Genomic DNA, 27989 nt, shown 5'->3' on the forward strand with positions numbered 1-27989 from the left:
TTTCCATCACCTGCCAGTAAACGCCCACTCTGGCCACAATCCCACCCTCTGGGGGAATTTGGGGGCTCAACCTTCTCAGATGAGGGTTGGATTTTTTGGAGGGTTTTGGCCTCAGAATCAGCCAGAGGGATTTTTATCCCCTTGCCCAGCAGCGTGTTTGGCACTGCGGGCACGGGTGAAGGCAATGACTCCAAATTTGTCCCCAAAACAAGGTCCTGCTGTACCACTCCTCTCATGGCCTGACTCTCCTCTCCCCGCACTCAGGTGGCCCCTGACGCCCCCGTTCCCCCTGTACCGCCCTGGGGCTGGGGGCTGCTTTCCCTGGCACCGAGTGTTCGGGAGGTCTGGGTGGCCCCAGGAGCGGAGTGAGGAGGAGAAATTCGTGCCGGCAGTGGAAGCCAGGCTGTGCCGGCCACACATTCCTGCCGGCCGCGAAGGGAGGGCCGGAGGAGGGCTGGGACGGGAAGGAGGAGGGTCCGCCACCGCCTTGCTCGCCCCAAAGTCCCGACGCTCAGTGCAAGGCGGGAGAGCGCCCGGGAAAGCTTCTCCCCATCCCGAAGCAGAGGCACTCACTGGATCGCGCAGGGCCGATGACAGCGGTGGGCAGGAGGTTTCCCACCCTGGGACAGGGCAGGTAAGGGGTCCCGGCCCTCCGGCCACCCCTCGCACCCAGGCACAGCGGAGGGGATGATGAGGAGGGAGAGGCTGGGACGGGGCTTTGCTTGGGGCGGGCACAAAGCTTCACCGCAGATGCTGCCGGAGTTGCTGCTTGGCCACCGAGGCCCGTGGCAGTGTTTGCTCACGGAAAGAGCTGCCGAAACCTCAGCGGACCCGGCACTGGGGGCTGCGGCTGGTTCGGGGGGTCAGAGGCTCGGATGTTTGGGGGGCTGGTGGCCCTGACACATCCTTTGGTGAGCAGAGCCCCAGCAGAGGCAGAGGAACCTCGAGGAGGGTTCATGGGGCTTGTAGAAATTGCTTAGGTCCCAAGCCAGCATGGCTGGGAGCCAAACAGCAGGGGAACATGTGTGGATCACCTGGGGGTCTTGAATATGGGGGGTGGGGACTTGGGTCCCTAACATTGAGGGCCAAATGCTCTTTTGCATCCTCTGGTGCTGCCCTGATGATGGGTGTAGCCTTGCTGTTCACCAGGGAAACTGAGCCAGGAGAGTGCCCAGAGCAGCTCTTGGCATCAGGGGCATTTCTGCCCCTTCACACTCTACTCAGAGCCCTTCCACAGCCCCCAGCTCGGGGAGCAGCTGTCTGCTGGAGCCGTCCCCATGGCTGGGCTCTGCCGTAGGGCGGGTGGGCGGAAGCGGGACCAGGATAGTGCCACACCCCAGCCCTTCCTCCTGTGCAGGCACATCCCTGGGGATGGGGACAGTCTGTTCCCGCCAGGCCATGGCAACAGCATGTTCCCTGATGCAGGGAGGGGGGGGAGCATGGCCCTGGGGCACATTTTCACTTACCCCCTCTTAGAGCATCCCTAGGACAGACCCCAAGGCAGGATGGGCTGAGGATGCCCATACAGAGGAGAGCTTTGCCAAGATCAGGTCCTCAAGGGGGGAAAATTGCGCTGCTGTGGGACAGGGAGTGGCACCCACCCTGTGGAGCTGCCTGGAGTGAGGCGGTGGCCATGACTCCATTAGGGACACGGTGACTAACGGGAGATGACCCTCTGGCAGACCATGGAGCGGACGTGACTCGGTTTCCCTCTGCAAAGCCATGCGTGAGGTTCGGGAAATGCCACTTCCTGCAGGGCACAGGCACTGCCTGATGCTGCCAGCAGACCCCTCTGGCAGCACCCAGCCAAAACCTCCACGGAGGCAGCTCTACAGGGGGGGAACTGAGGCACGAGGCGCCCAAACTTGGTTCCCCAGGAGTGCAGCCTTCACCAGCGCCCCAAGGCAAGCAGAGCCTGGGCTCCAAACTAGAGCTGGACCCACAGGATCCCCCTGGACTGTTCCCAGCCTGGAGCTTGGCACATCTGCAAATTACAGTGGTGCCTTCCCAAGCCCAAAGGGAACAGCCACCCCACCAAAACCCAGCTCCCCGGTACCACCGCTGCAGCACCGGTTCCCAGCGGCTCAGCCACCGCCGCACTCCAAAGGCAGCCCTGGAATTTCTCCCAGGCGCTCGTCTGCCCCCAAAAATGCCGTTTCCTCCAGGAATGTGCAGAACCAGGGGGGCTGCGGCCCCAGCTGCTGCCCTTCCCCAGCACGGGGGCCTCTCCTGCCCGGGCCCTCACAGCGTCTCCCAGCTGCTCCCATGCTCCCGATTTCCTGCCCAGAGGCCCCCCGTCCTCCTGCCGGTTTTTCTCACGGCTCTCGCAGCACCAGGCAGCTCTCTGCGGCGTGTGAAAGGCAAACAGGCTGGAGAGGCAGCGCCAGGGCGGGCAGGCAGCCCGCAGCTGCCCAAGGGAGTCTGTGTCCGTCCCCCCTCCCAAATGCAGCTCTGTTTTTTCACCCCCAAAAAAGTGTGGGCTTGATTTCCAGCCCCTTTTCCCTTTCCCAGCTGGACAGCAGGGGATGCGGTTTAAGCAGCGTGGGCTTGGAGAATCATGGAATCCTTAATGTTGGAAAATAAGATCATTGGTCCAACCATTAACCCAACGCTGCCATGTTCACCACCAAACCATGTCCTCAAGTAACATCCACATGTTTTCTGAACACTTCCAGGTGTTACAGAAGTGGGAGTTGTCTGCTGCTGGGCTGGACACTCCAAGGGGCTCATGCTGACCTTGTCAGGACCCACTGTAATGCTATGGGGGATATCCAGTGGGACAATGTCTGGCAGTGATCACCTGCCCCTCTGGAGAAGCCACCGGGCACCATCCTCAATCTGGAGGGACCCCACAGACGAGGAATTTGGCTCCCTAGGGATGCCACTGGCTCAGGTCCTGGGAGAAGTTTGTGTGCAGGACCCCCAGTTGCTCCCAGTATGTCTCTGGACATGGCTACAGGCACGAGGTGGAGCAAGGTGGCTCCTGGCAGGGAAAGGACATCCTAGGTCTGTGATGCCTTTGGATTTCTTTATTTCTTAGTTGCAGCTGCCTGCCCTGCTGTGGCACCCTGCCATCCCTGGGCCCTTGCTGCTGCCCCGTGCTTGGGCAGGTGACCTCAGGAAGCAGTGGGATGTCCACTCTGAAGTTTGGCACTGGGGATGTGCTAAGTTCTGGGTTCTGGTTAAAGACACCTGGATTTGTGTATTTTATTCTGAAAGGCAAGACCTCCAGGTAGTGCACCCCAGCTCGGGCTTTTACAGCCTCTCTCCATTTGAACTCTTTGTTGTTCCCCTTGGATACCTCCACACAGACACATACCTGGACCTATAAGAGCACAAAAAGCAGTAGCAGCATTCCTACATGCTCTGGAAATGATGGGAAAGAAGCTGCTGAAAGAATGCTGCCTCAGCATTGTTGGGTTGGTTGTCAGTAGGGCTAAGAGTGAACATGCCACCAAGGAGAATGGGAGTTTCTACTGCCTGTATGCTGGGAGGGCAAATCTCGCAGTCTCAGCCAGGAAGTTGCAGTTCAGCCCTGGCTTCAGTGGGAGTTTGATTTCTGTGGGGTCGCACGAGGCCATAGATAAAGTCAGAAATGCTTGTCTGGGTGGTGTCCCAACAGACGCCTACTGGGAATGCAGCTCTGCCAGGGAACAGGGCACAGGGTCCCCCACCTTGGCATGCATCCCCAGCACTGTGACCTGAGGGGACCCCAGCCTGGCTGCTGGGTCTCAGCTCACACAGTCCCAAGCGGATTTGGGGAGAGATCCTCTAAAAAGGCCTCATTCTCCTCTGATCGCATTAGGGAGGATAAGCCCTGGGCTGAGAATGGGCACAGAGCAGGCAGGAACAGTGCTGGGGCCCTGGGAACCTCTCCCAAAACCACAGCCATGCTCTCAGCCCCATGGCAAGGCAAGGGGCACAGGTCCCTGTTCCCCTGAGCTGTGCCACCACCACCTTTGTCCTGACTATCATGACTATCATAAAAATACTTAAGTATTTTTATTTTTCTGTTTCCTTCTAGCCACCACGATGGCCTGGAGTCGGGCAGTGAATATGTGAAGGTAAGACACTGAGTGTGATCTCAGCCAGGTCCAACACCCAGTGGGGTGCTCAGCTCTGCACCCCTCATCCCACCATCCCCTTTGGGCTCTCTCTTTGGCTCTGGAACAAATTCCCAGCAAGGCCAGGGAAGGCAGAGGAGACACCAATCCTAGGTGGTCCCCCCAGTGCTGCTCCCACAGGAGCTGCCTGTATTTCGTGTTCCAAGTTACTTGCGAACACCCACGGACGCAGCCTCCTCCCTCCGCCCCCACGTAGAGAAACGGAAGGGTTTGAGCCACTTTCGTGGCTGTCACATGAAAGTTGGTGTAAATCTCTCCAAATCTCTTGCTTATCCTCCAGCAAACTATTAACATTCCTGAGGACTCTTCATGTCTGGCCAGAAATTCATTAGCGAGGCGCCTGGCTCCGGAGGAGAGCGGCCCTTTTGCAGGAGGCTGCTGGCACGATGGGCGCCGGGCAGGCTCAGGGGAAGGGTGGCAGGGATGCTGTGTGGTTTGGGCACAGAGCACTGGAACCTGCCCGGGTGGTCACTGCCATGCCATGGCCTTTGGGGAGTTTGTTTGAGGAGGGTTGGTCCAGTCGCCCCATGGGGCAGATGTGGTTGTTGAGAAGTGACTTGAGGTGCCCAGCTTGGGTGGTCTGGTTAGTACAGAGCCCTGAACCTTCATCTTTGGACTTGGGGCTCTTGGTGGCAGCTGTAGCCAGACCTGAAACTGCACAGCCAGACCCTGTGGCAGCACTAACTGCCAGGATCAGGGACCTAGCTGGACCCTGAGCTCATCTTCTCTTCCTAATGGGGGTCACCACGATCCATAGGGCTAATGAGGACCCCACATGCTGAATCTGGCAACTGGCAGCCTCCGGGCAGCAGGGTTGGATGAGGCTTCTGACGTGTAGAGCGATCCCCTGGCGGGATGTCCTCCTCTCCACACCCTTTAGCCATGTGGGACTGGCAGAGTGGGAGCTCACAGGGCTGGAAGTGGATGTGTGCCACAACAATGAGGCTTTGACTGGGTGTATTGGGTCTGGCTGCAGTGGAGTTCATTTTCCCCTGAAAACCCAATACCCTGGGCTTTGCAGGGTAGGGTCCTGGTGTGAGTTGCCTCAGGATGTGCAGGGAAACTCCTGCTCATGCAGGCAAGTCCTGCAAAAGCAAGGAGGTGGCGAGGGGAGGAACAAGATGATTTGGGGTGTTTGCCCTGGCACTGTCAGTGTGTGCACTCAGAGACTGGCACATTTTATGGCTCATGAATTAATAGACTGAGACAACACAGGTAGGGAACAGTGGGTATGGCTCTGTCTTTGAGATTGAGCTCTTTTTGGTGAGCCAGGAGAATTCTCTACCATCCAGGCAGATCCCAGATCTGAGCTATCTAGCCCTTATTTCTCACCCATCCCTGCGATGTCCAGGCAGTGCCCACGGGCTGTGATTTATACGCCACTTCCCTTCGGTCATCTGATGGCTGCAGTGACAGCAGCTATTTTAGTCAAATAAGTAATTATCTGGAGTGTGAGTGACCGGGATGACGGGGACACTCCAGCTGATTGCAGGCACTGTGCCTGGCTGGCAGCCTGTGCAGCTGCAGGGTGTTCAGCACCCAGAGGTGTTCAGCCCCAGGTCCTGCAGGATTCAGGGTGGCAAGGTGACTGCTGTGCCTGCCTTCGGAGCAAGGGAGGACAGGGCTGGGACCCACCACTGGAATACGTCCTTGTGACTGGGAGGGAAACAAGCAGAGGGGAAACACCGGTGAGGGGCAAGGAATGGAAAGACAGGAAGGAAAGAGTCGGTGAAGGAGAGTGAGGAGGAGAGAGAGGATGTGCTGCAAAGCCCTCATGAGCAAAGGCTGATGGGCAGGTCTGTGTCCAGGTGTGCACTAAGGATCTGCCAAGCATCAGCCCTTGAGCTTCAGCCAAAAACCGGCCAGGGCCAGTGCTCCCATCACAAAGCCTGCCCTGATTAGAGGCGCAATTGGGAGCTAGAGAGGGTCAGAAAGCCAGGATCAATAAGTACTTGGTAATTAATGTGCTTTAATAATGGCCTAAGGGGTGGTGTTTCCAAGCTGCCTGGGGATCTGCACGCCTGGCTCTGTATTTCAACATCCCAACCAGCCCAGCTTTGGCCCCTGCTCAGGTGAAGGAGCTGCAGAAAGGTGTTAACCTTTGGGAGAGCAGCAGCCAGTGAAGCTGCTGCCTGTCCGTGCAAAAGCTCAGTCAGGGCTTTTCAGCTTCCCTCTGAGGAGGGGCAGCATGAGCACAGCTGGAGGACACCTCCCTGCAGCACCCCATGAGGCTCCTGCTCGATCATTGCTGAAAGGCTCAGAGGGAAACCATGGAGCCCGTCACGGGGAGAAGCCTTGGCAGGAGGATGATTCACCGTCGAATCTTTTTGGAGCAGCGTCTCCCTGCATGCTGCCATCTGCTCTGTCCCTCAGCCCCAGGCAAGAGGCGAGGAGGAGAGCCCACGCTTCCTGCCCATCCCAGCAGGGCTGCAGGCACCCATGGGACCCGTGAGCACCTGCTGCCCTGTGTTCCCTGCCTGCAGTCTGTGTGCTGTCCCTGTTCTCCCACACCTCATCCCTGTCCTGCTGCTCTCCCCTCTTCTCTCTCTCCTGCAAAATCAGGGGCAGAGCGAGGGCCCGGCCAGCGCCTCTGAGCTCTTTGTTCTGTGCTCACACAGGGACCTGTATCTCATCAGCCCTGACTGCTGTCTCCTTGCCTGGGGATGCGAGGGACTCATTTGAATTAATTAGTGGGGAAGCTGCAGGGTTCTGTGGTCAGTAGCAGCAGGAATACCTCTCTGAGGTCACAGCATCGCCCTGGAGGCAGGGGGGTCCTTGGTCCAGGACATGCTTTGCAGATCCCAAAGCCCCCCCCCCAGTTACCAAAGCACAGACAAACCCGGGCCATGCAGTGCTCCAGACCTGGAGTGAGAACAGCAGGATGTGGGTTCATGTCACTGCCTGAGGCTGAAGGAGCCCCTGCCTGTCCCCAGTGCAGGGCAGTGGGTTCAGGCAGGTATTTGGGAGGCTTATTCAAGAGTCAAGGCTGGAGCAATGCTTTGAGTCATCAGTGCTGCCTCGCACATCCCATACGTGATACCGTGGCCTTAATTAAACCGAAGTGGAGCCTTAATTAAACACCAGTCGGAGACGGCCTACGCAGGAAACAGGCAGCCAGCTCCCCACCGTGTGAGGTGGGCACGAGTCTCTCCCCCAGAAAGGCACCACCAGACAGGGTGAAGGAAGACAGGGTGGGTGAGGGCAAGGTAGCCCTCGACCCATATGCATCACTGGGGAAAGCAGGTGGATTTGGGATGGGGAAAAAAAGCAGTGTCTGATCCTCTCAGAGGAGCCAGTTTCTCTGAGGACACGGACAGTCGGGGGGGTTCTTGGTTTCCCTCAGAGGTGCTGGTTCCCCTCTGAGGAGCTGAGTCACCTCAGAGGAGCCAGTTCCCCTCAGGGCATGGGCAGCCGGGGTGCTGGTTCCCTTCAGGGGTGCACGATTCCCCCAGGAGTGCCAGTTCCCCTCAAGGCACAGGCAGCTGGGGTGCCTGATCCCCTCAGGGATGCTGCTTCCCTTTGTGACACGGGAATACTGTTTCCCCTTAGGGGAGATGGTTCTCAGTTCCCCCTAGGGTGCAGGGAGCCGGGATGGAGGTTTCCTTCGGGGTTGCCTGATCCCCTTGGGGTGCCGGTTCCCTTCAGAGGAGCTGATTTTCACTTCTCCTCAGGGCAGGGACAGCCGGGATGCCGGTTCCATGCCCGACCCCTCAGAGATGCCGGTTCCTCTCAAAGGAGCCGGTTCCCCGCAGGGCTCAGGCAGAGCCGGGGCGCCGGTTCCCCTCGAGGTGCCGGTTCCCCGGAGCCGGGGCGGCCCCTCGGGGCGGGCCGGGGCGGAGCTGCCGCACCGCGCCCGCCCCTCCGCCGCCGACAAGGGATGAGGTAATCGGGGAAGCGGCTGAAATTGAAGCCCGGCGGCGGCGGCGGCAGCGGCGGCGGTGCAGCCCGGGCCGGGGCAGCCCCCGCCGGGCGCGCCGCGCCATGACCGAGCGGTGCAGCCTGTGGAGCGCCCTGTCCGCGGCCGCCTGCTGCTTCTACCGCGGCTCCTTCATGCAGGTGCAGGTGAGCGGGGGGCGGCGGCGGGACCGCGCCGGCACCGCACCGGCTGCCCCGCGCTCGGCGCGGAGTCCCCGCGGTGCCGCACGCGTGGGGAAAGCGATGGGGGGCCGTGGGAGGGGGGAGCGCACGGGGGGACCCGCGGCCCCGCACCAGCCGGAGGCAGCTCTGGTCCCCGGGGGCAGCGCTGGAGAGCGGGAATGCGGGGGAGCCTCCCCGGAGAGCCCCGCGATGCCCCCGCGCTGCCCCGCTCGCACGGAGCTGGTGCGGGCACCGCGCCGGCGGCTCTCGACGAGGCGGCAGCGAGCGCAGGGTGAGCGGAGCACCGGGGTCGCGGAGCAGAGCTCAGCCCCCTCTGCAGCCAGGGCCACGCAGCCAGAGTCGCCGCATCCCCCCCAGACCTGCGCTTTGACAGGCGGCAAAGTCTCTGGAAGGAGCCCTCGCCTGCGGCAGACCTCATGGTGCTAAACCTCGTTTAGCATCCCCCAAAAGGTGGCATGTGCTTGGAGCGTCGCTGAGCACAGGGGGGAGACTGAGCCCAGATGAACACGCAGCTTCTTGGCCCAGGTCTCCATCTATGCGCTGCACTGCACAGGTCTGACTGGTGGGAGAAAGCTGGGATCCATCTGTCACCTGTCCTGTGGCGCTTCCAGCACCGCCACTGTCTGGGCACAAGTGTAGGTGTCCTATTTTTGGACACTGGTGTTCACACCAGAGGAGCATGGCACTGGGAATTGGTTCCCTCATTTACTGAGTTAGAGAGCAAAGGTGTTAAGGACTGCAGGAGCCAAGCAGGCTCATATCTGAAGCACAAGCTGTGGCATACTGCAAGTTAGAAGGGAGCCAGCAGCCAAGAGAGCTGGCAGTCTTATTCAGTACTCCTGCTGAGCGAGGTAGGTGCCGAGCTGTAGAGATTATGCTGGGTAAGACGGAGCCCAGAAGCAGCATTTCAAGTCTTGTCATGATTGCGGCTGATCTCAGCGCAAAGCCAGGGATTTTGATTGCTAGTGGGGGTGAAGAGGGAAAAGCAGAAGAGCTTTCCCCAGTTGTCCAAAGGCCACTGAGCAACACAGGGACGTGCCCTTGGGCTGCACATTGCAGGGGGTGATGGGGTGCTTTCAGCGAGCTGCTGCCAGAACAAGGGAGAGACAGGTCTGGCTCTCACAGAGAGATGCGAGAGGGGATGGAGGGCACTCCATCCCGACCCCAGAAAGAGTTAAAAGTGAAGCCTTAAGTGCTCACCTGGCTCTGCCAGATCTTTCACCATCTATTTGTGTCCAAGTGTGCCCAGCAAACACACACTGAAGTCCCCATGAATGACTGGAGCGCTTCCAGCTGACAGCCGCATCCCTGCTCACCGCCAATGGCGGTGCACCCAGCCTGGGAAGCACTGACATCATTTCTGGCCAATAGCAGCTCCGAAAAGGGATGCAGCAGCAGCCGCTGCCGCCGTCTTGGAGTGAGATAAGTAATATATAGATGGATGGAAATGTGTATATACAACCCCCCCCATCACTGCACTGGAGACCTGCTCCCTGAGGCAGCACTAGCAGCACACTCTGCCACCCCACCACACAACCTGGGGCTCTGGTCTCACCTCAGAGCACCCAGATGTTGCTGGCCATCAACCCCAGCTGCACCCCACCCCTGCCAGCCACATAGAATTGCTCCAGAGCTGCCACAAAGGAGCATAGACAAGGGCAGAGGAGACCTTGAGGGTAGCCAGGACCAGTCCTAGGAAGGACTGTGCACTCCAGGACAAAGATCTTGAGCTAAGGTCTGCCTCCAGTGGGGACTAATGGAGATGTGACATAGCCAAGAGATGTCTTCAGTCACCCATAGGGTGTGCAGATAGGCTGGTGCCTTCTCAGAGGCCATTTAGATGCTTAGAGCCATTGCAAGAGAGGACAGGAACAAGTGATTTCTTTTCCACATGGATATCAAGATCAGCAGGACATACTGGCTCGAGGCAGGGCATGCAGACTGAGAGTGAGCCCATCGCAGCCTGAGGGTGGTTTGTGGGGGAATTTTCTTGTGGTTGTGTGGGGTGGAGTAACCATTCTTGGGTGGTACCCGGCAGCTGGACCGGTGAGCACAGCAGTCCTGCACCAGGCAGGCACACAGACTGGCTCTTGGGTTTACTGTGATACCATCTATCCCTCAGCAAGGATGTTTGCTCTAAAATACTTCACTGAAGTAGCCCATTACCAGGAGTGTAGGGAGCAGAGAAGACCCCTCACACAATTCTGTGGCTTTCCCCATACACCTGTTCCCAATGGCTTGTTACTCCATTTCCTCCCAGTTCTGCTTCTCAGGCCCCATATCTACTCCAGCAGCCAAAACAGGGGTGGAGAACTCCAGAAAGGGCTGGGGTTTCCCTAGCAAGGGTCCCAGCACAGGGCAGGCAGCAGGAGAGCAGGAGGGAGAACAGATGTGCTCAATGCCTTGGGGTTATTCAGATGTTATCAGCAGAAGAGCGGGGTGGGGTGTGAGTACACCTTGCTCTCCAAGCTGACTTCATCCTCATCTGCAACTCCTCCAGATCTGGGAGGGGAGAGCAGGAAAGCAAATGGAAATCACTCTGGTTTCATAAGATTACCTCTGCAAGGAGAGAAAGCCATATGCCAGCCTCTGAAGCCCTCCTTACAGCAGGCAGAGCAACGGCCGCTGCTGTTTCACATGTACTACAGCCATCAGCAGCCTCTATCCCTACAGCTCTTGCCCTTCCACTGCCAGTTCCAGTCCTTGGCACTCAGCTGGGACTAGAGGTGCTTCCTCCCTTCAGAAAGCAGAAAGGGAGAGTCAGGGAAGCGGGCAGGGATGGAGAGCCTCAGGAATTGCCTCCTCATGGTGGCTGCCCCACTGCATGGCAGCTTCAGAGGAGCCCCAGGACTGTGAAACAGCCCATTGCAGCACTGTCCTTTCTCTAACCAACTCAGCTTGGCTGCTGGTTGGGATTCCTCCAGCAGAGCTTGGCATCATCTCTGGCAGCTCCTGAGCTGGTTCGTCTGGTGCAGCTGGTTTGGAGAACCGCTTTAATCCCCGTTCCTTCCTGCTCAGCTGGAAGAGGCCTTGGGGGCTCTCCATGCAGGAGCCCAGCACCACACACCCCAACCAGGTGCTGACAGAAGTCAGGGCTTTTCCCCACCCCAACCCAGTTGTGTGCAAGACCTCACACTGGTCCATGAGGCATCTTTAGACGTCCTCTTGGCACGGCCGGGAGCACCAAGCGGTGCCTTTTCAGCGCGGCGCTCAGACATCCGCTTACACGCTCCTGACAGCGCCCAGCCGGCCTGTGCTGCCTTGCCATGCCGTGCCGTGCCTTGCCAGCACCTCGGCGCCCGGCCAGCTGGCAGCCACTGGCCAGGCTCCTCTGAGACACACTGCCAATGGAGCAGAGGGAAGCCGAGCACTGCTGAAGGGCTCGGGGGGCCAGAGGAAGCACGTCCCTCCACAGCACATGGGCCTTGTGCATCAAGGGCTTGTGGTGAGCCCCATTCCTGCACGGAAAGGGGAGCAGCCAGGTGGTTTTGGCAGCATGTTGGAATGTAACAGTGTAAGAGACTCGCAAGGAGGAGCAGTCCCCAGAGTCATGTCACACCAAGGAAAAGGGCTCCCTGTGATCGCTCTTGTGCTGTCTCCCCTGGCATTGTAGACTCACAGTCTCTCCAAGCAATGGCTTTTTGGTGGCTGTGCAGATCAGGTGGGATCTCACTGACCAGAGGAGGAGCTGAAGGGACAGCGCACTCCACATAGCTGGAGAAGGTGACTCCTGGCACCTTCTGCTCACAAGTGGGCACCCTCCCCTGTCTGCAAGATGCAAAACCTCCCTTGCCTCTCCCAAACTTCCTGTTCTCTCCTGCTAGCTTAGCTCATGGCTCCTGGCATGGATGCCAGCCGGCTGCTGCCCAAATCTGGGCTTGGAGATGTCGGACACTGCTCAGCTGGGCTTGTGTTTGTTATCCTGCACATTTGCATGGGGAGGATTTGGGGGAAAACCCTGATGTACAATGCTGAGCAGCACAGGCACTAATCCCTGCTCCAGGGATGGTGGGGGGAGAGCTGTCTCCAAACTGCTCCCAGCTCAGCTCTGATGGCTTTTGCCTGCACAGACAGAAGAGGTGCCCTGGGGGGCCCCTCCCTGCCCCAGATTTTGGGGTGAGCCCTGTCACAGGGAGGGTGCTGCAGCCAAGGGTCCCCCGCCACCCCTTGGCCGAGCCAGGTCTGCTCGGTGGCAATGGATTTGTTGTCATGGAAACGGCATCTGCTCGGCTTGGGCCCCCCAGGAGGCAGCCGGACCCCAGCAGGATCCGCAGGCTACCATTTATTTTTAATAGGGCTCAGCAGCACCGGGTGGCTTTGTCTCCAGGAGGGCCCAGAGCAGCAGAGCTTGCTCAACGCCCTGCAGCCCTCGGTCAGGAGGGGACAATCCATGTATCCCTGCATCTCTGCAGCTCCAGCCAACAGGACACTCATGGAGAGAGAAAACGTGGTTGGATGAGCAAGTCTTGAGTTCAATCCACAGTTTTCATAGGCTGCTTCCACTCTCCCAGCACCATTTGACTTCAGCTGGGAGTTGGAAAGGGAGGAATAAGGGCAGGTCCAGGCTGGTGAGGGCAAGCCCTGGAGAGCACAGTCCATCACACAGGCCCTTTGCCACTGCCTCCTTCCCTCTCCCCAGGCTGAAACAGGGTCGCCAGGACAAGATCTCTGCCTAGTTTGGCTGATGAATGCAGCTACCAAGGTGGTGGAATATATTCCTTAGAGAAGGAGAGATCTGGAGTCAGGGTCCTGCTGAGGGACCCTGTGGGGTCCCAGGAGCACTTCTGGAGCAGTGGGTACTAGGCAGGAGAGCAGCACAATGCTCAACACTTTTTCACAACCACTAGAGGAGCAGAGGGAATTGATATGGGACACAGAGGATGAGGTGCTGGGTAAAGGGGTCAGCTCTGAGGCAGGTCTGTGGTGCCTTGGCACGGGGCTGCAGCCCCCAGTACTCTCAGGAAACAGCTACCACACAAGGCCAACCATGAGTGCCAGTCTGCTCCTCTGGCAGTGCCAGAGCAGTGTCAGCAGGGCTTCAAGCCTGTGCCTGTCCTCCAAAACACCACCAGCATCCTGCCCTAACAGGCACCAAGGAGCTGGGCCAGCCCTCGGTGCCTCCCCACACTGGCACTGCCACCGGAGGTGAGCCAGCCACTGAGCCACCCTCACTCATGAGAACACTGGACCAGGACACCCCAATAGCCTCATCCAAGCTCTCTAGTCCGTGGCAGAGGCACACGCATTCCCACCTCAGGACAGCACACATCTGGGATATGGAGGGAATCCAGGAGTCTTGGCTCACAGGCACTGCTCCACCATGCAGCACTGTTGGCACCACAGCAGGACTCATCCCAAAGCTGCTGAGCCAGCCAGGAGAACCGGCCTCACATGTGGAGCACACGAGAACCCCGAGCCTGTGCTCACCTCCCCAAACATCCACAGCTCCACAGCCAGGCATCCTCACTGCCCTCTGGGAACACTGGCCAAGCTGCAGGCAGGGAGAGAGGCAGGTTCCAGCCAATGGAGACATGACGACATCCCTTATCTCTCCAGAGGAAGGGAGGGGGCAAATTGCATCCTCCAGGCTCAGGTGCACCAGTGCCGGGTAAAAGCTCATTTCAATGCAGAAGGTTCCCTTTACATTTGTCATTACTATTCATGCCACCATCAGGCTAAACACAGCGAGTTAACCCTTTGGAAGGGGAAACACTCTGGATGTTTCAAGGAGGAGGAATAATGCAGGTTTCCTCCCGGAGGAGTGCTTCCTAGGGCAATTCAGCCCTGGAGGTGTTTAAGGGGAAGCTGGGGCAGGTTTTCTCCTGCCCAACCACACTCAGCTCCGAGCTGGGGCAGAGGGGCAGCACACAGGGCACAGCGTGGCCAGGCACCATGGGGACATGCCACCAGGAGACCATCCAAGTGCTCCTGGTGACAGGACCTGGCTGTCAACAGGCACATTACCCACATCCTTGGGCACAAGCAGTGATCCTCACATATAGCTCTGAGTTACCTGCCCCTTGGGGACAGGTCTGTTCCTGGCAGGTGCCACAGTCCCCACATGGGGATCCTGCCAGCCCTTCTCTCCCCAGGCCCTGCAGCACTGCACAGCTGACACTCTCTCTTCCCCTGTACAGTTCTCCAAGGAGAAATACATCCTCGACTCATCACCAGAGAAGCTTCACAAGGAGCTGGAAGAGGAGCTTAAGCTGAGCAGCACCGACCTGCGCAGCCATGCCTGGTACCACGGCCGCATCCCCCGGGAGGTGAGAAGGGGAAGGTGGGTGGCTTTGGGCACCCTTTGCTTGGAATGTTGTGGAAGAGCACCCCAAGACCACACAGAACCACCAGCCTGTCCCCCTGCGAAGCCTCTGGCTGAGAGCTTCATTAGCTCTGAGCTGCTTGTTTTTGCCACGGGAAATGCCCTCCCACAGCTCGGAGGCCAAGGGGAACAACCAGTGCCCCAAATAACACCCCAGTGGAGTATCCATGCATGCTCCCAGGTTGATACAGCGTGGCTGTGGCTGAGCTCCTGCCCTGTCTCCTGCCAGGTGTCCGAGAGCCTCGTGCAGAGGAACGGCGACTTCCTCATCCGCGACTCCCTCACCAGCCTGGGTGACTACGTGCTGACGTGCCGCTGGCGCAACGAGCCCCTCCACTTCAAGATCAACAAGGTGACGGTCAAGTCCAGCGACGGTCATACCCGTGTCCAGTACCTCTTTGAGCAGGAGAGCTTTGACAACGTGCCCGCCCTCGTCCGCTTCTACGTGGGCAACCGCAAGGCCATCTCCGAGCAGAGCGGAGCCATCGTCTACTGCCCCATCAACCGCACCTTCCCCCTGCGCTACCTGGAAGCCAGCTATGGGCTGGCCAACGGGAAGCATGGGGGGGCCCACAGCCCCTCCACCCAGAAAGGGGGGCACATCAAGAGGAGGAGCATCACCATGACAGACGGCCTGACCGCAGACAAGATCACCAGGGCTGAGGGGTGCCCGACCAGGTGAGCACACAGCCTCGTCCCAGCTCAGCTGAGCAGAGGATCAGCCCCAGGAAAGAGGGAGGGCCGTGCTCAGTCCTTGCTCCTCCGGTGCAGGGCAGGGGTTTGGGATCAGGGATGGAAGAGAGAGACCAGCAGAGGCATGGGAGAAAGAACCAGTACTCAGCTGGAACTGAGGTTTTCTCCTAGGCTGGCTGCCAACCACACTGAGCTACCACAGCACACACGACTTTAGCATTGCAGGCCAGAAGCCAGAGAGTGTTTTACAGTCACCCAGTCCAGGATTACCAGCATGTCAGGGCTTGTTAGAGCCACAGAGCCAAGCTTTCCCAGGCAAATGTGAGAGGAGAGTCAGTCCCAGCCATCAAGAGATCATTTGTTGTTTGTTTTTGAACAGCCCTTTTAGTTTCAGAGCCCTTTCCATTCAGCATTTGCAAGGAGTTACCAAGCAAAGCTGAAAGCCTGATGGGCAGGAGGAGGCCAATGCTCCACAAGGCTGAGCTGCTCACATTAACCGAGGGACAGCTGGGCTTCTCCAGAGGTGGAGAAGGAGAATTCTTCTGTATGGCTTGCTTTTGGCAGTCCTGGGATGCCCAGAGCCCTGCAGGGAAGGCAGGGCCACACACCAGCCAAAGGGAGATCCCTCTCCTCCTGCCTCCCCAGCAGGACACAGCCTGTTGTTAAAGCCAAGCTGCTTTCTCACCACCCCGACCTTCTCAGCCCAAGGGCAGGGTGAGAATGCGCCAGCAGAAAACAGGCAACCAACTGTTATGGCTGGGAAAAGGAAAACACTCAGACTTCCAGGAGAGCATATGTGTTTCCAGAAGAGCCCAGATCCATCAGTCTTTCCTCATCACTCACATTTTCCCCAAACCCCTTATCACCGCCACTGCTGTCCCATCATCCTCCCTCTGCAGAGGCCCAGTGCTCAAGACCAAACACATCACAGCAGCCCAGCCCTCATCCACGGCAGGCAGGGCAGTGAACTACCTGCCGTATCTCCTTCCAACCCTCCCTGTGCTCAGCACTCCCAGATACAGCATCCTTTGCAGCACCATTGACACACAGTGTTTGCATCAGGCCATCACTGCTGCCCCACCAGCCCAAGACTCGTTTGTTATGCAATTCCCTGACGGTAGTTTTCAGGCACTTTCCAGCTCTTCTAAGGGTCAGAGCAATAGTTCACCTAATTATCCTGACAGGTAGAAATAGAGTGACACACCCAGCATTAGACACCAGCTTGCAGCACAACCCTAGAAAACTACCCCCCATGACTTCTTTGCCAGAGCCATTTGCCCATAGCACCCTGGAGCAGAGTGAACTGAATTCATCTCATCCCAGATACCTTCACATGGTGTGCTGTTGCATCCTTCTCCCCTCCTCCTCCTCTGCTCTGCTCTGCTCTGCTGCATAGGACCAAGCTCCCTGCATGGAGGGCTGTCTCTGCTTTATGTGGGTGCTGACCCCTTCTGCTCCCAACTGCTGCAGGAACTGCCAGCTCATTGCTCCAGCTGAGCTTGTTAGGGTTTCATCTCATTATGGGTAGTCATGGAAGGAGATGATGGGGCAGCAAACCCTCATCCCAACCCCTCTGCATGTACCCAGGTCCTGCTTGCAGGAACTAACCTTCCCTATCTCCCCCCTCCCCAGTGTGTCCCTGCCCCACCACAGAGACATCATTCGCAACTGTGCTGTCAGTGTGGACCAGATCCAAGACCTGCACTCTCCGATGTCCCCCATCTCCGAGAACCCAGCGTCTCCCGCCTACAGCACAGGTAGGCATCGCCCCTCCACCCCACTGGGGACAGTGGGGACGTGGGTCAGGCTGGGTGTGATGCAGGGACCTGGATATTAGGGATGGAGCTGGCTATAAAAACAAGCCCCTGTGTCATTCTCTGCTAGTGAAACTGTCTGGCATGGCAAAAAGAGGTGTCCCCATGGAAGGCTGGAGCTGAGGACAGGACCTCAGCCAGTCCTCAGCCACATCATCATGCCCTGGGACCAGCTGAGTCCGTTTGGGCAGCAAGGCTTTTTTCCCCTGAGCTCCTCATCCCTGGGCTGCTGCACCCACGGTCCTTACGTGTGTGCCCATCTTCAGGCTCTCTAAGTATCTCCTCTGCTCCCTACACAGTTACACGGCTAAAGCCTCATGCCTGCCAAGCAGCTGGGATCGCCCCCACCTCTCCAGTCATAAGAAGGTCCAGCGAGCCCCAACTGTGCCATGGGAACAACAACAAACCTCTGCCAGACCCTGCCCACAGCTCCCATTCAACTCCCTGCCATGGGTATGCCCGCGCCTCCCCCTCTCCCTCCGTGAACAGCTACAGCGACCCGGACTCAGGGCACTACTGCCAACTGCACCCCACCTCACCCATCAGCAGAGACCGGCCAGCTCATGACACCAAGCAGATGCCAACAAAGAGCTACGTGGAGAGGCTAAAGGTGGAGGAAGGACAGAGAGGGACTGTGGAGAACAGTTCTGGGGAAGCAGAGGCAGGGCAGAGGCTGAAAGCAGAGCCGGACTTCATGGGCTTTGTGCCCCCCACCATGGAAACGACTTCCTCCTTCAACCCTGCTGCCTTCCAGTCCCTGCTCATCCCCCTGGAGAACAAACCCCTGGAAATGACCGTGCTCAAGAAGGTCAAAGAGCTGCTGGCAGAGGTGGATGTGAAGACACTGGCCAAACACATCACCAAAGTGGACTGCCTGGTACGACCAGGGTCAGGCGGGAGGGGTGGGCACTGCTGCCCTCTGATCACTCCGAGCTGGCAGGGATCAGAGCATCCCTAAGCATTGGAGCATCGCTGCTGGGCTCTGCCATTCTGTACCAGCCAGAGCAGGCAGAGGCTGGACTGGGGTGAGAGGCTGCCTGAGGATGCTTCAGCCTCTCCCCAATTAACAAAGGTCTAATCAGCTCTCACCTTCCTTGCCAGGTCGCCCGGATATTGGGTGTGACGGTGGAGATGCAGCGGCTCATGGGGGTGAGCTCTGGCATGGAGCTGCTCACCCTGCCCCACGGCCACCAGCTCCGCCTCGACCTGCTGGAACGGTACGGCCACGGCGGGGACGAGCCCACTGTGCTGCCCCATCCCACTGGATGGGCATGGCCCAGCCCCCTCCCCGGAGTGTCCCCAGCCGGGCACAGGGGTGAGGGTGGAGGTGGGGCATCCCCAGCCACCCTGCACTGACCCTGCTCTCTGTCTCACCCCACGGCAGGTTTCACACCATGTCCATCATGATCGCCGTGGACATCCTGGGCTGCACGGGCAGCACGGAGGAGCGGGCGGCCCTGCTCCACAAAACCATCCAGCTGGCTGCCGAGCTGAAGAGCACCATGGGCAACATGTTCAGTTTTGCTGCTGTGATGAACGCCCTGGAAATGACACAGGTATGAGAACACACTCTTTTACTCCCTATGGCCTGGGCTCAGCCCCTTCACCCAAAGAGTATACACCTCCCCCCTATTGTCCTGCAGGATCCAACAGCCATTGGGGTGGGAGAAGGGGTGAAAATGCCCAGAGTAGTAGGCATGGGGCTGCATCCGCTGGGATGTAAGCAGGGAAGGGGAAGAGCCATCCTCTCCGTGGAGCAGACAGCCCAGTCCCACCAGGATACGATTGTTTTTCGGTAGTTGGGCTTTTTGTTTTGTGCTGGGCTGTGTTCCTGGGAGGAAATGAATCTGCCCTTCGGTACAATACAAATCAGTCTCAAGGCTGTGGCAGCCGCGTCTCCGGGCCACACTGCTCCCTTTGGAAGATGAAAGGAGATTAAAATTCAATTTTAAATCGAGCCCAGCTGGGAAGTCTTGCTTCCTGCCTGCACAAAGGAGGTGGAACGGCTGCCCCCTCCCTGCATCTCATCTTCAAGGCCGCTGCGACGCGGGGAAGCTGCTGTCCTGGGGCACAGGGAGGGGAGAGAAATCCTGAACCCAGCCTCTGTGCCAGGGATGTGCCATCTTTGGCAGTGAGTGCTGGTGGAGGAGGCTGTTTTGGGGAGCAGCAGGCACTGTTGTGTGCAAGGCTGGGGACCATGGCTCCAGGGCCAGGCTGCGCTCCTGGGAAGCACCCTGCGAGCCCGGAGCTTGGTGCTCAGGGGCTGCACTGCCCCCAGCACCCTCCATCTGCCCCATCTCCTTTCAGATTGCCCGGCTGGAGCAGACCTGGATGGTGCTGCGGCAGCGGCACACGGAGGGTGCAATCCTCTATGAGAAGAAGCTTAAGCCATTCCTGAAGAGCCTGAATGAAGGGAAAGGTAATGGGAGCAACTCCCCTTCTCTCGCTTGCCTGCTCCTTCCCACTCTGTCTGGGCACAGTCTCACTGTTTGAGAGCTCTGACCCTGTCCCAGACAGTGCCAGACACTTCCCCTCTGGCTGCTGAACCGCCCCAGCACCCAGCAGGGCCCATTTGGCCTTGTTTGCCTCTTCCTGCCCAAGGAAGTGTTTCATAACTAAATAAAACCAGCCAAGCCAAACCCTCGCACTCGCCTGGCAGTGAGTGCCAAACCCAGGGACAGGGTGGCCAGCCAGGGAAGATGAAAGCCATGTCCCTCCAATGCCCAGTGCTCTGGGTCTGCAAACCTGCTCCCCACTGCAGCCCTGGGAAAAGCAGGGGCAGCAGCGTTCCCTTCCCAGCACAGCCAGAAAGCCTGACTGGGAGGAGCTGGTGTCAACGAGGCAATGGCCCCCGGGCACAGATCGAAGAGGCACAGCAGCTGCTGTGCTCCAGCTGAGCCTTAAAGCCTCCCCTGGGAGTGCAGTGGCAGCCTGGCTCCGCAGGGCTGTGTGGCCACACGAGTGCTCCACAGGGAGATGGGGAGGGGGATGCAGGGTCACGGGGCCGCACAGGGTCCTAAGGGTGCCTCTCTCCCCAGAAGGGCCGCCGCTGACCAACACCACCTTTCCCCACATCATACCCCTCGTGACTCTCCTGGAGCGGGACAAGGCTCTCACAGACAGCCTCGAGCCCTGGGAGGCCACTGACAACGGCGTGGAGGTGGTCATGGCCCACCTGGAGGCGGCACGGATGGTGGCCCACCACGGTGGGCTCTACCACACCAATGCTGAGGTGAAGCTGCAGGGTAAGCAGTGGGGACAGCAGAGCCCCTTTCCCTCTGCCACAGTCCCAGTGTGCAGCTCCAGGATGGAGCATCCCATGGGCACGGGGTCCCTATCCCATCCTGGGGAACTGACTCTCCCTCCCTGCAGGTTTCCAGGGCAGAGCGGAGCTGCTGGAGATCTTCAGCACCGAGTTCCAGCTGCGGCTGCTCTGGGGCAGCCGAGGGGCTGAGAGCAGCCAGGCCGAGCGCTACGAGAAGTTTGACAAGGTCCTCACTGCCCTGTCCCACAAGCTGGAGCCAGCAGTGCGCTTCAGCGAGCTGTGACCCCCCCCAGGCCCTGGGAGACCCCCCAGCTCCCAGCCTGCACCCCTCTGGCAGCTGTGGGGCATGGGATGGGACCAGGGACCCAGCACTTGGAGGAGGAGAGATGGCCCAGAAAGGTGCTGGGGCACAGGGCAGCAATTCTGAGACAAAGAGGAGGAAAAGCAGCCACCTCGAATCTGTCACTCACCTCCTCAGGACACAACAGGGCAGGAGGTCCACATTGCTACCCTGAAGGATGGGGACAACATCTGGGCACGCCAGCACTGGTCTCCACCACCCAGCCCTGCTGAGGTCCATGACTACACAATGCCCCTCACCTCACCCTTCAGTTCCATTTCTTTTCCCCCTCTGTCTCACCCACGGCTGCTGGATCACGCATGTAAATACATTTTCACAATCACTTCTCGATGTACAGACTTGTGAAGGATGAAGAATGTTGTAAATAATTAGGCTCATTCATTTTGTCCTGTAAATATGTGTACATATCTCATGGGTTTGTTTCTTACATATAATAAACTTTTATGCTGTTCCTCAAGGGAGTTCCCTGTCCTGTGGGTGTCCTTTAGACGAACCCCCTGGGGGAGCAGAGCCCAGGAAGGGCTGTCTGGGGGGACCACCCTGCTGAATCCAGCCCTACCTGGCCGCAGACAGCCCATCAGGTGTCACAGAATCACAGAACGGGACAGGTTGGCAGGGACCACAGTGGGTCATCGAGTTTAACCTCCCTGCTCCAGTCCCTCAGTTATCCTCATTTCCCCTCTACTGGACCTGTTGCAGGAGCTCCATGTCTCTCTTGTCCTGAGGAGCCCAGAACTGAACACAGCACTCCAGATACAGCCTCTAGGACTGAATAGAGGAGCAGGATCATCTCCTTGACCTGCTGGCAATGCTCTTCCTAATGCACCCCAGGATTCCATTGGCCTTCTTGGCCACAAGGACACAGTGCTGGCTCATGGACAGCCAGTTGTCCACCAGGACCACCAGGGCCTTTTCTGCAGAGCTAATTTCCAGCAGGTCAGCCCCCAACCTGTACTAGCACTCAGGTTTGTTTCTCCCCACGTGCAGGACCCTGCATTTGCCCCTGTTGAATTTCAGAAAGTTCTTCTCTGCCAGGGGGTCTCGGGTCCCCAAAACAAGGGGAGGTACAGCGACTCTGCTCAGGGCGGGGGGCGGGGCACTGCGAGCCAGGCCACGCCCCATTACACATAACCACGCCTCCTTCCCTTAGCACCGCCTTCCAATGGCTCCGTCCCTTCAGGCCCCGCCCCCGAGCGGGGCACGCCGGGAGCTGTAGTTCGTGCGGGTACGGAGGCGCGGCCGCCATGGCCCCCGGAGCGGCCCCGGTCCCGGTGCTGCTGGCGCTGCTGGCGGCCGCCGCCCGGCCCGCCGCCCCCTGGGACCTGTGGGCGCTGCGCTGCGGCTTCTCGGCGGACTGCGAGTGCGGCTTCAGGCCCGACCTGCGCGGTCAGTGGGGGCGGCGGCCCGGGAGAGTGGTCTGGGCGAGAGGGGAGGGTCGGGGGGCGGCTGGAAAGGGGCTCCCGGCAGCTCCAGGGGATCCTTCCCGGGGCCGTCCCTGGAGCGGGGTCTCTCGGCCTGCCAGGGCGCGTGGGGAGCCCCCAGGGACGGGACGGGTCCACAGGGTGAGACCGGAGCGATGTCACCCCGCCTTCTCTAAGTCTTGGCTTCACTTCCTTTCAGGTCTGGAGTTCGACTTGGCCACCAGCCTGGTGGGACAGCCCCTGGTGAGGCAGGAGGTGATGAAAGGGGTGAGGGGGTTCCTGGAGAACCAGAATCCGGTGAAACCCCTGGTGATGTCCTTCCATGGCTCGACTGGGACAGGAAAAACCTACGTGAGCTCCATGGTCATCCGCTACCTCTTCCAGGGTGGGCTCCAGAGCCCCTACGTTCACCACTTCTCCCCCATCGTGCACTTCCCCCACGCCGAGCAGATAGAGCAGTACAAGGTAAGAGACATCTCTCAGCAGTGCTGCTTGACTGGGGGTTTTCAGTTATGTCCATCTTGATCCTCAGTACATATGCATTCAAGCTGTTTCCTGAAGTGCAGTAGGAATAAAAGCTCTTTGTTTTACCCTCTCAAACACAGCTGAGTGAGTGGCTCCACACACTGGCTGAAGGATCAGCTAGTAACTGGGTTATAGTCTGGCACTGAGCTATCACTCTCGTCTTCCCTACAGCAGTCCTTGCCCTGATCATGTTCTCATTCCTTAAATATTTACACAGCCCTTTGTACGCACAAACAAAAGTGCTTTGCTTAGATGAAAGGCACTAAAATTCTCCCTTTGCTTTCCAAACAGCCTGATGGCTGTGAAAACCTGCTGTCTCACTAGACTTGTAATCCCCTTCTCACAGAGCACACAGCTCCTGAACGGCAGCCCCAGGCTCTTCGTGGTGCCACTCTGTCTCTTAAAGCTGAGGAAAGGAAGAAACCAAAATGCCAAACCCTCAGCAGTGCAGGGAATCGGTGCACCTGGACCTTTGCTTTCTGGGTGTTTGGAGAAGCTATTTGTAGCATTGTGTCCTTAGAGGAAATGCTGTTGGGAAGGTAAATCCCATCCTGGCTGACATGTTTCAGTGAGGAGTTACACATGTCCCCAGGGGATGGGAGTGGTTTTGTGTAGGTTGGGAAGTACCTTCAGCCCTACTAAAGAGCCAGAGTTGTTCTGGGTCAGCACAGGCACATGTTTCTGCACCAGGACAGGAGCTGGCAAGAAGCTGGGAACTGTGTAGATACACAGTGAAAGAGAAGAACGTGGGGAGATGTAGGAGTCTGAACGCCCTGCTTTAGTGTGCTGCCTCCTTCTTTAAATCTGTAATAAAAGACCTACAATGGGATAATAAAGCTGTAACAGCCACTGGGTGAAAGCCAGAATAAAGGGGCCTCCCCAGCACTGGCTGTTCCTGCTCCGAGTGGGTGGTGCTGTGCAAGGACATGCTGCTTCCAGCACCTTCAGCTTCGTGTGAGCTCCGGCCTCAGCCTTTGCTCTGGGGTAGCTCGAGCCTCCCTCGTTATCTCACTGCCTTACAGCTTGGCACGTGCTTTTCCTAGGAAAGCCTGAAGCGCTGGATCCAAGGAAACCTGACAAACTGTGGACGCTCAGCCTTCCTCTTTGATGAGATGGACAAAATGCACCCAGGGCTGATCGATGTGATCATACCATTCCTGGGCCCCTCGTGGGTTGTGTACGGGACCAACTACCGCAAAGCCATCTTCATCTTCATCAGGTGAGGGGGGGCCTTCCAGCACTGGGCAGAGGTCACATCTACTCCAGGGCACACACTTGGTTTGCTTTTCCTTCTCCAAGCCTTGAGCCTCTAAAAATGCCAAGAGATTCTATTTCATCGTGAACAGACAGACCTGGAGAGTGTGATAAAGCCCTCCTACCCCTGTTATTTCACTGCCTCTACAGGAGTCATTTTGGGCCATGCTGGGAGATCCTGGCTTGCACTCTGCAAGTGTCAGGTTGTCCTGAAACACCGTTTTCCCAGGTACACACTGAGTAAGTGTCTTATTGTTGTACAGCAACGCAGGAGGGGAGCAGATCAACGAGGTGACGCTGGCGCTGTGGCGCGACCGCAAGGACCGGGAGGAGATCAGCCTGCAGGACCTGGAGCCAGCCATCTCCAAGGCCGTGTTTGAAAACCCTCAGAGTGAGTCCATGGAGCTGAGCCCTTCCCACAGGAAGGTGACTGCCTGTCACCTCCCTGGCAGCCAGGAAGGGATGGCAGGGTTTTCAGGGAAGGGAACTGCGATCCCCTCGAGGTTTCTTGGCAAAGGGAAGGAATAGCCTGGCCTTCTGAGCCAGCAGACCTGTTGCCATGCTTAGCAAAGTTCTTTGGAAGGTGTGTTTGCAGCTGGGGGCTGGCAGACAGCACAGCACGCTCCCTGTGTAATGGCACTGAGATGTATCAATCTCCATTGCCTGCCTGGTTCTCCTTGCTTTGCCCTTGTCACAGGGAACAGAGCTTAAATTCTGACTAGACAAGCTAAATCCCCTCATTCCTGGAGAACAAGTCTTTTTTGGGCTAAAGGGGATGACAGCTGATGGGTTCAGCCCTCTCCTTGTACAAAACCAGAGCAGATCTCTCTTCAGCAGAATATTTTGACTTTACACAAAGCAGCTCTTTGAATTGCAGGGACTGCAAAGACTCTGAAGGTAAAACCTGTCTCTTCCTTTCCCTTTTGCAGGTGGATTCTGGAAATCTGGGATCATTAATGAACATCTCATTGATTTTGTTGTGCCTTTCCTCCCCCTGAAGCACCACCATGTGAAGCAGTGTGTGGTCAGTGAACTCATCCAGCAAGGCCTCGAAGTACGTCCGGGCGTTGTCCAGGAGGTGGCCAACAGCATCCCCTACTTCCCAGAAGAGGAGAAATTATTCTCATCAACAGGCTGCAAAACAGTGGCCTCTCGGATCAGTTTTTTCTTGTAGTCACTGTTGAGGGCCTCGCTCAGATCCATAGGGGATGTGTATGGAACTGGAAAGCGCTCAGGGCTGGCGGGATGAACACTGGGAGCAGCATGTCCCTCCTGGCACCACAAGTGCTCTCCTGCTGAACTCTCTTCAGTGGCTGTGGGACCAAGTGCAAATTATGTGATTTAAAGCACTTTACCGATTCACTCTCGGCCAGGTGAGGATGGAATGGATGGACCACCCGAGGCATGTGTGACAACACGGGGAAGATGCTGAGAGGGGCTGCAGCATCAGGGAGGTTTCTCAGCCTGTCAGCAGCACCCACCCACAGCTCTCTCCCCTCTCCTGGCAGCTGTTGATACCCAGCACATCAAGATTCTGAGCCCACAGAAGAATACTTATTTCTTACAGCATATTAACATTTTTTTTAAAAGCTTTTTAATCATGGCTGTGCCTCAGCTCCTTGGTACAATGTGACAGTGCTGGTGCTGGCTCCTGTGAACACCTTCAACAAAGTTTTCTTTTCAAGGAAGTTTTAGAGGCAAGTTTTTTCCAGCTTCCTTTCACTGTGAATAGGTGCTGTTAGGGACCAGCTTCACCACCAACTGAGGGGGGTGATATGGAAGATGGCAACACCTGATCTCCCAAGAGCCAGGCTCCCCTACTATCCCCTCATCCATTTTTCCCCTCAGGACCAAAGGATTACCCTGCAGTAAACCAGGAAAACAACAAAAGACCTCTTGCTTGTTTTACCACCCACAAAAAATTTCATGCTACCTCCAGGGGAGCCCACGGTGCCACTAACAGTTCTGAAAATTCCTTTTAGTGATGATTTCTCTAGCAGACTTGGTGCTATGAGCTGTGGAGCCTCCTGTATGTCCTTCTGCTGGTTAGACCTTGGCAGGCTTTGGCTGGGCCAACACCCTTTCACCCTCTGGGGAGTGTCACAATAGGGGGCCTGGGGACAAGTCAGAGATTACTGCTCCAAACAGCCAAGAACACAGCCTGGCCTTCGCCCAGGTTTTGATCTCCTCTGTGCATCACTTCCTCACAGGTCAGAGGAACCAGAATCATTCACTCTCTAGGAACAGCCTGCTCAAGGGATGGGTGCAGGCACAATTCCCAGATGCTCTGCTCAGGCCCCATGCAGAAACAAGCTGCCAGCAGTTGGGACCATTCCAGCTCCAGTCCCAGAGCTCTGGGGATTTTAGACACCACCCAAAGGCTGCCTAGGAGCTGGCCCACAGGTGGACCCAAATGTTCTGCCTCTTCCAAAAATATTATGCATTTCTAATTTTAAAATAAATCTTTTATGAGATAAATGGTTGGGGTCTTTTGCTTGAATTCCCAATTGCAGCTGGTGTGGAAGGACCTGGAAGATGTGCAGTTGCACGGGAACAGCTGCCTGATGTGATGGGACTTAAGGGATGTAGTGGCATGGAGCTGATGGTTTCCAGTTTAATAACTGGGAAAAAGAGAGCAGCCTTTCCCTGGGAGGAGGAACAGCAGTAGCAGCAGCATCCTCCCTTTGTGCTCTCCACCCTCCTCAGGCACAGAGACCACCTGTGGACACCTTTCTGCCTCACTGGTCCTGCCAGTGAAGGGACAGGAATGATCCCACTCCCAACCTGGCTGTGAGTCCTGGCTGTGCCAGCCCACCTGCTCACCTCCTCCCAGGTCCTGCTGCCCCTGTTCATGCAGTGCCACTGCAAGCTGGCTGTGCACAGGACACCCTGGCTCAGCTCCATCCTGCTGGTGACCTGCTGGCAGCTCCCCTGGGCAAAGGGAGATTCTGCAGCAGCAGCACCTCGGTTAAATGAAAGCAGCTGGGGGCTGGCTGCCACCCCCAGGCATTGTCTGGAGCTCTCCATGCCAATTGGAAACACGCAAGGCACATGTCCAGCCCACCCCAGCCACAAAGATTTCAGCATCATTAGCCAAAAGCTCTGAGCTCTGCCAGGCAGGAAAAGAGCAGCTGTTCCCAGCCATGCCCCCAGGACAGGCCATAAGGAAAGGGAGACAATCCACCAGCAGTAAATCCCAGCTCCTGGTATGTCTCCCTGCTGCTGAAGTGGTCCAGGCAGGCACAGCTGAGGACCTGGATCAAGAGCAAGGGGGAACCCAAGGGAGAACCTCGGGTCAGAGGTTAACAGCATCCTGAAGCCCGATGCCCATGTGAGAGCCAGCCTTAATGGTGCTGCCCACCTTCTCCAGCTCCCAGCCTGGTGAATCCTGAGCCTTCTGGGGACCTTTTACCCACCACAGACCCAGGTCGATGGCTTTTGAATAGCGGGAGATGGCTCCCTCCCGCTGGCCACGGGAGGAGAATTCCATCCCTTTCTGCCAGCTGTGGAGAGGAGAAGAGCAGTAAGTGCAGCCTAGGGATGTGCTGCTGGGCTGGGGGAGTCACAGTGTCCTGGAAGGAAGCTCTGCCCCGCTGGGCAGGGCCAGGAGCCACCCAGGGCTGGAGGGGGGCTGGGGAAGGCGAGGGGTGATGTGTCCCCCCATCCAGCCGTACCCCAAGGGCCGCCACGGCAGCGGGGACAGAACACACAAACCAGGAGGCCCAGTCCTGGGCACTCACTGCTCCTGTGAGGCCCTCGGGGACCCTCCGCTGCGCGGGCCGGGCCGGGCCCGAGGACCCTCCACAGGGACCGCGCCAGCCTTCACCCCTCTGTCCCGCGGCCCCGAAACCCACGCCCCATCCACAGCACGACCAGCGGACTTCTAAGCCTTTATCCCAGAGCCGGCCCCGCCCCAGTCGCGACACCGCCCCCGACACCGCCCCGCCGCCCTCAAGAAAGATGGCGCGGCTGCCCGTAACCAAGATGGCGGCGGGTGCGGGGTGGTCGTTGAGCGGCGCGCTGGCTGTGACGTCACAGGGGAGGGGACGGGAGGGGCGATGCTGGCGGCGGAGCTCGCGGGGCGCGCGCGGGCGCTCGCGGGACTGGCGGGG

The 27989-nt window shown here is 58.1% G+C and overlaps 2 protein-coding genes across 4 annotated transcripts; both read left to right on the plus strand.

Moving 5' to 3' along the window:
- Positions 1-528: 528 nt before the first annotated feature.
- Positions 529-21138, plus strand: SH2D3C (SH2 domain containing 3C). Of its 3 annotated transcripts, none has more exons than XM_017810434.1 (11): positions 529-634; positions 4025-4064; positions 14360-14488; positions 14774-15222; positions 16870-16994; positions 17351-17928; positions 18153-18268; positions 18436-18607; positions 19359-19470; positions 20090-20296; positions 20424-21138. In XM_017810434.1, the coding sequence occupies exons 1-11, from the start codon at positions 591-593 to the stop codon at positions 20597-20599; spliced, it is 2148 nt and encodes a 715-aa protein (XP_017665923.1). In that variant the 5' UTR covers positions 529-590; the 3' UTR covers positions 20600-21138. The 3 variants fall into 3 exon arrangements, with proteins under 3 accessions (XP_017665923.1, XP_017665925.1, XP_017665924.1); XM_017810436.1 differs by having other exon boundaries at positions 20093-20296; XM_017810435.1 differs by lacking the exons at positions 529-634; positions 4025-4064 and adding an exon at positions 8012-8186.
- Positions 20663-26355, plus strand: TOR2A (torsin family 2 member A). Its single transcript, XM_017809915.1, has 6 exons — positions 20663-20715; positions 21828-22063; positions 22298-22563; positions 23667-23842; positions 24141-24268; positions 24807-26355. Exons 1-6 carry the CDS (start codon positions 20663-20665, stop codon positions 25049-25051), a joined length of 1104 nt encoding a protein of 367 aa, XP_017665404.1. The 3' UTR covers positions 25052-26355.
- The last annotated feature ends 1634 nt before the right edge of the window (positions 26356-27989 follow it).

This window comes from Lepidothrix coronata, unplaced genomic scaffold (genome assembly GCF_001604755.1).
Source record: "Lepidothrix coronata isolate B3197 unplaced genomic scaffold, Lepidothrix_coronata-1.0 Scaffold28, whole genome shotgun sequence".
In the NCBI taxonomy this organism is placed as follows: Eukaryota; Metazoa; Chordata; class Aves; order Passeriformes; family Pipridae; genus Lepidothrix; species Lepidothrix coronata.